The sequence below is a fragment of the Gossypium hirsutum genome, chromosome A11 (genome assembly GCF_007990345.1).
Source record: "Gossypium hirsutum isolate 1008001.06 chromosome A11, Gossypium_hirsutum_v2.1, whole genome shotgun sequence".
Lineage (NCBI taxonomy): Eukaryota > Viridiplantae > Streptophyta > Magnoliopsida > Malvales > Malvaceae > Gossypium > Gossypium hirsutum.
The window spans coordinates 5,140,070-5,150,807 of NC_053434.1; the positions used below are offsets into that span (position 1 = coordinate 5,140,070).

The 10,738-nt window shown below is 35.5% G+C and overlaps 2 protein-coding genes and 1 long non-coding RNA gene across 3 annotated transcripts; 2 read left to right on the forward strand and 1 right to left on the reverse strand.

The window, feature by feature from the left end:
• Positions 1-863: 863 nt before the first annotated feature.
• Positions 864-6,624, forward strand: LOC107959578 (uncharacterized protein At4g38062). The gene is made up of 2 exons (XM_016895667.2): positions 864-1,069; positions 1,576-6,624. Exon 2 carries the CDS (start codon positions 1,611-1,613, stop codon positions 4,635-4,637), a length of 3,027 nt encoding a protein of 1,008 aa, XP_016751156.2. The 5' UTR covers positions 864-1,069; positions 1,576-1,610; the 3' UTR covers positions 4,638-6,624.
• Positions 6,625-7,683: 1,059 nt separating this feature from the next.
• On the reverse strand, positions 7,684-10,514 carry LOC121209674 (uncharacterized). Its single transcript, XR_005904764.1, has 2 exons — positions 9,452-10,514; positions 7,684-8,244 (listed from the first exon to the last, which is right to left on the reverse strand). It is a non-coding gene; the product is annotated as an uncharacterized lncRNA (long non-coding RNA).
• On the forward strand, positions 7,819-9,361 carry LOC107899923 (transcription factor bHLH131). Its single transcript, XM_016825661.2, has 3 exons — positions 7,819-7,949; positions 8,042-8,254; positions 8,715-9,361. Exons 1-3 carry the CDS (start codon positions 7,932-7,934, stop codon positions 9,114-9,116), a joined length of 633 nt encoding a protein of 210 aa, XP_016681150.1. The 5' UTR covers positions 7,819-7,931; the 3' UTR covers positions 9,117-9,361.
• Positions 10,515-10,738: the final 224 nt, after the last annotated feature.

Genomic DNA, 10,738 nt, shown 5'->3' on the forward strand with positions numbered 1-10,738 from the left:
ACTTATATTAGTATCTAAAGGATTCTGCAAAATAATGGTATCAAATAACTAAGATGCATTTTCATTACTTTTTTAATATCCAATATAATAATCTTTACCGCGTTTGATTAAATAAGTATTGAATATTTAAATTTATATAAAGTGAAATTAAATTCAAATATGAAAATACGAATTATTTAAATTGCATATAATAAAATTATTAAAATTTATATATGTTACCGCAAAAATTAAAATTCATAAAAATATAAAATATCTTAAATATAATTATGAAACATAAGTTTATTTTTAGATCCCGTTCCTATTTTTATGAATAAGTTATATATTTAATTATTGTATTCTAGTTTGATCACTTCTTAATTATTATAGTTTTTGAATTTTAAACTTTATCCAGATTCAAATGATAGTAGTAATTTCATTGGTAAAAGTTTTCCATTAATCTCATAGTATACTAAGTAGTACATTTAGCATATATTTCAATTTAATAATTTTAATCTTTAAATTTTTTAAAAATAGAGTTCTAACTAATCATTAAATTTATTAATTAAAATAATATAATTTTTATGAATATTATATGAAAAATTAATGACACTACATATGTAAAAATATCTTTCTCGTATAATATTTTAAAAACAATACGATTTAACAGAATGAATTTAAACTACCATTTAAATCAAAATCGAGGTTTCAAAATTCAAATAATACATAGATTAAAAATATAAAAGTTAAGTAAAATTTTTGACCTGAGAAAGTTAAAGCAGCGAGTTAAAAAGCCCATATATAGTGGCCCACTTAGCCCAATCCAACCTTTACTACCTAACGGCTAGTCTCATTTAAATTCTAACGACGTCAGGTCTCCGTCCACTTAATTTTAAATTCACGGCATCCATCTCTTAACGGCTCTTTTTGAATCATATATCTGTTTCTTCGGTTCCCTTTCTCTTTTTTTCTTCCATTTTCGTACATATTTTCTCTCCGTAATCTTTCAATTTTCAGAAACAGAAAATTACCAGAAAAAATTAGACTTTGGCGGAATCCCCATCAGATGACGAATCTATTATCTCTAAACCAGGTACATTTCTGGGTTTTCCTTATCTTCTAGTTTTTTTTTTTTTGCTCATCTATTTTTAGTTTTTTAGAGAAAGACTTTGAGAAACCACTCAACCTTCCATTAAAATAACAATAAAAGAGCCAAAGATCAGATGTAGAAGAAAACTGATAACTAAGTCCTTTTAGCCTTAGTCCTCTTGAACTTAAGAAAATAATCATTTTCTTCTTGTGGGTAATTTTTTTTTTTTTGGCATTGTGAAGTTTTAATTTGAAATATATACATATTTATTTTGTTGTTATGTAGCTTTAGGTTTGTTTTTTTTTCCTTATAATTTTCAATTTACATTTTTTTATAATTAGATTTTGTATTATTTTCTGCCTCCGTTTGTTTCCCCAGAGATCCATAGAAAAGAAAATGACAATTCGGTTTAAATTCCTAAAGAATTCTGATGGATTATACTTTTTATATGCTCATATATATTATGGTCATTTTCACTCCTAAAAGATCTGTACTTTGCTTACAAACAGGTGTAATTTTTTAACTATATTTTCCGGGGAAAAAAATGGCAAAGGAAAAAGTTTATGAAGAGCTAGAAGAAGTTAAAGTTGAAAATGAAAAGTTAAGGGAAGATTTCATAAGCAAAGCTGAATTATGTGAGCACTTGAAGAAAGTGCAGAATGAGCAGGTAAAGAAGATCCGAGAAGCGAGTTCCAAAATCGAGAAGTTGGCACAAGAGCTTCTTGAAAAAGAAGAAGAAATCACGACAGTAAAGCGATCAAATGAAGAACTTAAACGCATCCTGAATGAAAAAGAATCTGCTGTCAAGCATTTGAATGTTGTAAATGATAAGCTGAGAGCTGGGCGTGATGAAAGGAATCGGAAATCGGAGCAGGAAAATCGAAGGTTGGTATTGGCTTTAGATGAAGCAAATGAGGTGAATATAGATCAAGAACAAAAGATTAATGTGCTTAAAGCCGAGATTGAAGGTCTCAAAATGGACCTATCTGTTTCAAAGAAGAAGTGTTTAGATGCTGAGAAGGCAGCCAAAAATCCAAGGGCGCTGAGGGAAAGAGAAGATTTGTTAATCAAAGTAGAGGAAGAGAAGAGCAAGGTTGAAGATCAGCTAAAATGGAAGAAGGAGCAGTTCAGACATTTAGAAGAAGCCCACGAGAAGCTTCGGGACCGGTTCAAAGCAAGTAAGAAAGAGTGGGAGCAAGAAAAATCCGCATTGCTCGATGAGATTTCTTCACTGCAGACAAGGTTAGATTCGGAGATCCGAGTAACGAGTGACCTCCAAAACCGGTTACAGGTGTGCAATCAAGCCTTATCTTGTGAAGAAACCCGAAGAAAGTACCTCGAAGTTGAAGTTTCGGAGTTCAAAACACACTATGAAAACATTTTCTCGAAATGCCAGGATGCAAAATCACAACTGGACTGCTTGAATTCTCAGAGGGACAATGAAGTTGCAACTTTGAGACATGTATTGGGCATGAAGGAATCGTTTTATAAGGAAATGGAATATCGATCTGGAAAGCTGGAACAAGAAAACCAAGAGCTGCTGACATCCCTCAAAGAACTCCGGGAAACTAGAATTCAGGAAGCTGGAAGTTCCTCGTCTCTTTCAAAACTGAAAAACAAGCTCAGAAGTGTGGAGCAGATGCACAAGGACTGTTCAACAAATCTTAGAGCTAAAGAAGCCGAATGGAACTCTCAGCGGGAGGAAATGACTAGGAAATTAAACGATTACAGCTCTCGGTTACAGAGTAAAGATGCCACTCTTAAAGTTCTCGAGATGGAACTTGAAGGTTGCCTATCTTCAGCTGTACAGTTGAAATTGCAGAATGAGGAGATTTCCGTGATGTTGCTAGTATTGAAGTCGGGAATGTCAGAGGCTCGACTGAAACTTGGAAATGTTGAGGCTGAGTTGGGCCTCCATGAGAAAGAGAGGGTAGAGGAGCTTTCTATTCTGAAACAGCAGCTGGATATGAAAGATACGGCTTTGGCCGATGCTCAGAAAGACATTGCGGATGAACGTGAGAGGACAGCGATTTTATCCAGGAGGGTTGATACTTTAGATCAACTTGAGGATAAGCATCAGCTAATGGAAAAAGAGCTCAATAGATGTAAAGAAATGCTCGAGGAATCATCAAGGTGTCAACTTTGGTTGAAAGAACAAGCTTTGCAGGTGGAGAATGATTCAAAAGAAAAAATTCGAGAAGTCTATGATGCTTTAGATGCAGTGAATTCTGAACTGGCAGAAGAACGGGAGAATGTAGCATCTTTGTTAAGGAGAGTTGAGTCCTTGGATCTTATCGAAGGACAGCGGCTCCTGCTGCAGAAAGAGCTCAAGAAGTGCAAGGAAATGCTTGAGGAAGCCGCTAAGTCTCAAATACAGTTCAAAGAGCAAGCTTTGCAGATGGAAAATGAATCCAGAGAGAAACTTAGGGAAGTTTGTGATGCTTTAGAAACAACGAAATCTGAATTAACCGAAGAACAAGAGAGAACAGCTTCATTGATGATAAGTGTCGAGTTTTTAGATCAGATTGAAGAGCGGTGGCTCCAGACACAGGCAGAGCTTAAGAGGTATAAAGAAATGCTCGAGGAAGCATGTAGGCGTCAATGTCAGTTAGAAGAGCAATCTGTGCATATGAAAAATGAACTCGGGGAGAAACTAAAAGAAGTTTCTGATGCTTTAGAAACTGCAAACATTGAATTGGCTGAAGAACGTGAGAAAACAGCTTCATTAATGAAGCGGATTGAATCGTCAGATCAGTTGGAAGAACAGTTAGCCCTGAAGCAGAAAGAACTTGACAGATACAATGAACTGTTAGAGTCATCCAGGTGCCAACTTCTATTAGAAGAGCAAATTTCTCGGACTGACAATGGCTCGGAAAGGGAACTGAAAGAAGTCCGCAATGCCTTGGTGAAAGCAAATTCTGAACTGTCAGAGAAAACTCGTGAAGGACATGAACTCGAACTTGAATTGTGGATATGGGAATCAATCGCTGAGCGGTTAAAAGCCGAGCTTGAAGAAAGTCAGGCATTGCGTAAAGAATTAGAAGCTTCTCTTCTTGCACAAATGGATGTGGAGGAAAGTATCAAGAAAGAGAAAGAAGACCTTGTCCGTATAACCGAAGAAAAAGATGGGAGAATAGTTAATCTCCAGCAGCAGATGGTGTCACTAGTGCAAGAGCACACAGCTAGAGAACTAGAAGAAGAAGCCAATTCGGCAGAGGACAGCGTTCATCAACAGACAAGAGAACACGAAGCTGAATTGGAGGCAAAACATATGGAAAACAGAAACTTGCTTGAAAACAACACCAAGTTGTCAACAGACCGCGAAAACCTTCTTGGATTTGTTACGAGCCTAGGTGATTGGATCAGCGAGTTCGCCGGTGAAGACGCTAAGCTGATGGGGATTTTGGGGAGGATAGTGCAGTCTTTTGACAATTGCATTTCAGACATGAAAGGAAATGATGAACTTTATGACACTCTCAAGGAAAACAAGAAGAGTCTTAGTTCTTCTCCAGCAGCTAGAAAACCTGATTCTCTTGTTGAAGAAAGATCACCTTTTAGAGAGCTCAACTAGAAATTATTGATTTCATTTTCCTTTTCGGCTTCTGTGTATGGATAAATTCGTGCATGTATCATCTGCCAGTAACATTTTACCACTTATGATTCATTGTTTCATTTTTAATAACAAGATAGCATGTTTCTAATGTAATTGACCTTGTACGATTATCTAATGCATCAGATATGGGTATACATATATATACATTTGGAAGGTTTTTAGAGTCATATCCGTCCTTAGTATACATTAATATTTCAAACAAAATAAATAGATTTTTTGCAGTTTTATATGATTTAATTTAATTTTCACAAATTACTAATAACATTATCGAATTAGCACCATTTTATGTTAATAAATTATACAAACAAACAATTATATTGATTCGATATGAAAATAAATGTATGTATTTATTTCTTTAAATATGTATAATTAAATCAAAATTAAAATTTTATGAATACATATAAATCACAATTTAAATTTATATACATAATCACGTCAAATAAAATTACACATTAAATCAAAATTACCGTATAAACTTACATATTTATCCCTTTCTAAATTATCTAATGTTTTAGATCATGAATGACCACAACACACATCCTGCATGCCAGCTAGGAGAAACGTGATCCTGATGTAAGAAAGCTCTAACCAGGGAATGACAAAAACACCCTCATATCCTAGTTCACCACGCATGTCCAAAAGTGGTATTTCAAGTTTTACGTTTAAATAACATTATGACAATTAAATTTATTTATTTATTTTGAGGAGTAATTACTTCTAAAAGAATTAAATGAAATTATAGCGTATAGAATCTATAACTGGCAAGTGGCAACACAATCCATAAAAACATAAACCCTTATATTTAACCGCACAAAATATTTCTTCAGTTTTTCGGTTCTTCCCTGTTCCGAGTCTGTTCTCTCTTGCCGCCTCTTAAGAATCCGATCCGAATCATTTGGGTTTACCCAATATTGGGCCCGTCGTCCGACCATTTCTACTTACCGGCGACGTTCTATCGCCAAAACCGACCCGTAATCGCAACCCCAATCCTCCATTCTCTTAAAAGACTTAAACCCCAATGACCGATAAATTCACTTTTAGTCAAAAAGTTGCTAACCCATCTCAAAACAATGGTCAAACCATCCACAATAAGTCTGCAGAAGACCAAAGACGGGAAACCCATCCTTTTAACATGGGTTTCGATCAAAAGAAAGTTGTAAAGCGAGGGAAAAATGGGAAAAATGAGCGGAAGAAAGGTCCTGGAGAGACGGGAAATGTAAAGGGCACATTTTGGACTGCATGTTCCTACTGCTATTACAAATTCGAGTATGAGAAGAAGTATGAAGAGTGCAGCTTGCGTTGTCGGAACTGTAGAAAAGGATTTCATGCAGTGGCGGTGGCGCCGCCGTCGGAAAGTTTACTGGCGAAATATAGTTCTGGTAATAGTTCAATGGGTGACAAGAAGGAAACCAGACGGCGAGGTAAAGGGAAAAGGCATGATGTTGTGGAGATTTCTGATAGTGATGATGAGAAGAAGGAATTGGGAGTGAAAATTGAGGCTAATAAAGTGAAAGCAGAAGGTTTCAACAATAGTGAAGGTAGTGTTGTAATGAAGAGACTAAAATCTGTGGCAAGGAATACAAAGAAAATTGCAGGAAGAGGGATAAAGATCAAGAAAGTTGAGAATGGAGTTGCAGATGGTTGTAATGAAGATGAAGTGGAGGTCGTTGATGATATATTTGTTGGTTTGAGAGATATTAGCTGATGGGAAATCAATGGTATTAAGGGATCCCTCACTATATGCTTGTATGATTCCCAACAGTAGACAGGTTAACATGAAAGCATAATGTATGCTTATGTAGGCTAGTTTGGCTGACACTGTTGTTTACTAGCCTCATTGTTGAAAATAAAATGCAGTAGTTATGGTATGGTTCTTGAGTCTTGACCAAATTGTCGTTGTTTCATCGCTATTAATTAATGGAAACTGTGTTATGGTTCTTGAGCATGTGTTTTGATGTTATGTTTTAACTATTTGTTCTTGAATGGACTGTTATTCTCTGTTTTGATGATTTGTATATTAGAAGGGGATTGATTGATAGTGTCAACTACTTTTTCCTTAACTGTTTTTGTAGGATTTAGAGGACAGTTATATTTTACTTGTGAAGCTGTTTGGCTTGAATAAGAATTCAAGCAGAAATTTCCTGATAATCTCTCTCAAGCTCTGCAAGCCCAGTGTTAGCTTCTTTTGTTCAAATGAATATTGACCCTTGGATTAAATCTATGTTACTTGGATTATTTATTTTCCTAAAGTACCCATGTGTGACACATATTCGGATATGGGTACAGGTACATCCTGCAATATATGTAATACTTATGTTGGGCATATTCCTATATTCAACACACTCAAAATGTCTGTCTGTGTAATAGACTGCATTTGTGGATGCTTAGAAATGGTCTCCTAGACACTGTCATTGATGTCCTAGACTAAATTTGGTCTTCATTCATACAAAAATTTCAGAATGTCAGCTATAGAATTTCCAGTACTTCTTTGACTCATACTGATACTGCACTTATAGAGTTTGATATTCCTAGATGGTGAAATCTAGCATTCTGTCATGTTAAGCTCTTCTTGTGCATTTATCTATTAACAGAATATTCTTTCTGAAGCTAACTTTGATTTTAGTTTAACTTGCTTATGTTGTCATGGCTGTGAGAGAGTTGGCAATTTTTTTTTTAACTCCAGACATGGAATCATAACAAAATCATGCATATTGGCCAATAAAAGAAATTTTCCTTTTTACATGTTTTGTAAATAAACTGTTCTTTAGAGTTTATTTTCATAATTATATATTTTTAGCTTATTATATAGGCACGCACGCAAAAACACACATATACATATTGCACTTTACTTTGGCCTGATTATCATGCAAATCATTGGAATGTAGTACTAAGGATTATCCGACACTGTGGCTATTCCAAAATTTTTTTTTTTAGTTTGTTTCTGTGAAGAATGAAATGATAAAATTGTGAAACAAACTTCAAGATCATAATCAACAACTCTAGATACCAATATCTTAAGAGTTAAATGTTTAGATTATATCAAATATTTCATAAAATCAGCCCATGCTTGATACATTAACTCTCATTTATTAGCTTCTATATCTCTTATTCTCTTTTGCGTGCATATGCCATCTCGCTAATAAGCAGTAAAAAGGAATTACCTTGTTCAATCTTGGATCAAAATCTCTCTTCCGATCTACAATCTTTCTTTCTACTGAACAAGTTCTACTGGAGAAAAATCTGAGCTCCCCCATGGTTCGTCTTAAACAGGTAACTGTTTACTGTTTTTCCCATTTTCTCATTCCTTAGTCGGGCAATCTTCTTATAATCATCTGTTTGTATCTTCTGGTTCGTACCTATAGTTAGAACAGGATATACAACAGCATCTCAGACGTTACCGTGATTCAATTTCCACCATTGATTTCAGCTTCAAAAGTTTGAAAAAGGTGACTAAACCTAAGGCTGAGGCCAACATAGCCAATGCCCTGAAACATAAAATGGCTGAGAGGCATCGAAGAAAGCGGATCAGCCAACAGTTTGACATGCTCCGAACCATCCTACCGAACTTGATCAAAGTAAGTGACAAAGAGATTACATAAATTTAATTACCATGATATTGAACTGTAGATATGATATATTAAATTTTTGCAGAAATTTTGTGGAATTTTACTTATTAATAACAGCTTACATAATGCATGGGTATTGGGTTTGGGTGTAGGCCTGTTAGTTCATGAAACCATCTTTAAGAGGTGATTGAGGTTTGAATTTCAGCATCTGCAGACCCTTCTATTTCTCTAGGCTTATGTTCCCAGATTTGGTGCGAGTGTCAGCTATAGATATTTATCCTACACTAGTATGCTTAATTTGTTTCCCTCACTTTTTCAATATATTAGAGGATCTTCCATGTATCAGATGCAAATTTCAAAAACAGGTACTTTAAGAAAAATGAAGAGTTCAGTAACATAACCCTAAGCAACAGTCTCCTTTATAAAAATGAAAGGGTACTCAAGTCAATCTATTCATTTCGTGCAACAGATGGACAAGGCATCTGTGTTGGGTGAGACAGTGAGGCAGCTAAGGGAGCTGAAAAACAGAGTAAAAGAAATGAAAGGAGCTTCTAACGGAAGCTTGGAATGTGTGCTCCCTGGTGACTTGAACAGCTTAAGTTTTGGTTTTTCTGAAAAGGATGGGAATTTGGTAAAGGCTACATTCAGCTGCGATGACAGGCCAGAACTGATAGCTGATCTCACACGAGAAATTAGGAAGGTGAATGGGACGGTTGTGAGGGCTGAGATGGTGTTTATAGGAGGAAGGAATAAAAGTGTGTTGTGGATTAAAGGGTTTAGTGGAAATGAACGGATGGGGATGCTCAAGAGAGCATTGAAAATGGCCATTGATATACCTAAGAAGAATTGGAAGCCTCGTTTCAACATCTGATTGTTCTGTTGTGTGTGAAACAGTAGTAATTTCTAGCAGCTATAAGGCTATCGAAAAGGTTGGTTTTATGAGTATATTTAAAGAACAAATAATGGTGAATAGTGTGCTTTGTGTTTTCAATTTCATAGATGTAGTTCTATGACCTAGAACAACAGTTCGAAACACGACTGCCTCAATTCTCAAATTTAATTTATTTATTTTTGTAATACGATCTACAAGCACGACACATTCGAATGTTTCAAAACACTTACAAGTCGACATCTTAAATTTTAAACACAATAGTTATGATATGATAAAATACAGGAACATGCCAAGCCTAGATTTAGATCACGTACCAATCCTGCCTGTTCCTGGAAAGCTGAAAAGATTGCAGAGCAAAGTCGGTTGCACCGCTTATAAAACACAAGTTCTCTGCTACAATTGGCTTTGATAGTCTCTTCTAATTTCACAAGCCGATCAAAATCAACTTCGAATGAAACCATGGCGATCCCATCTTCGCCAGTATCATAATCCTGTTTAATGTCCTCTGCTACAATTGTTTTGCTTGAAATAATTATGCATACGACTAACAGAAGCTAACGATTAACCCTAAAATATTAATTCACTTGAACGAGGCATAATTCTAATGCAAAACAATGCTCAGTTGACGGTATAGAACTCGCGAGAGGTCGAAAGGAACCTCCACACCCATTGGAACCTTTAGGAAATTCCAATCAAATATTAGAATTTCAATGTATTGAAATCGAAAGATCTTCAATTGTTTTCTTGCTTTTTTGACAAGACAAATCGGAGCATTTCTCAAGCATTCCGATCTCACTCCACCGTAAGCCCTAACAAGTCCTCCCGTTCCCAATTTAATTCCCCCAATTTACCTGATGACCACCACCATGACTTTATCCAAACCGGAAAAAGCAACCGAAGAATGAATCGGCTTCCCCGCCGTTCCAGAAGGTTCACCGTCATCAGTCATCACTCGACCGGTACTGATCCCCGACTCTAATCCTTCTAACAACGTCAGATTATGAACTGAAATTGAATCAGATAACTGAAGCGGCGGCGTATTAGATACCTTATAAGCCCAGCAATTGTGAGTGGCACGGGGATCCTTGACCTGACTGAGGAAAGACTGAGCAGATTGTTAGTCGGAGATGAGGCCAGCAATGACTATGAATTTGCTCTTTTCTATTTCCTTCTCGAATGTTACTATCTCTTGGATTGTGGTAAATGCGCGTCCAATAGTGATGGTGCTGGAGCTTCCGGCGGTGGTGACAGTAGGTTTTCTCTCTCTTGTTGCCGCCATTAACCGTATTCAAATGGAAAGTCCATTCACATTTGGACAAAGCAACGACGTCTTGCTGCCCAGTCGTTATTATGTTGACAGTCAAACCGCTTCGTAGTTCGAACATTTCTTAAATATATATATATCTGTTTAAGGTTTAAATAACTAGTTTAGCAATACTTTTGAGCAATATTTTTGAAAAGTATAAAAAATAATTTTAAAAAATTTAGTTTAAGATTTGAGTGTTTATTATTGTTAAAAAACATTTTTAAAAAATAAAATGTCTAATTTTAGAGATATTATTATCAAATAATAAATATATATTTAAATAATATTTAAATCA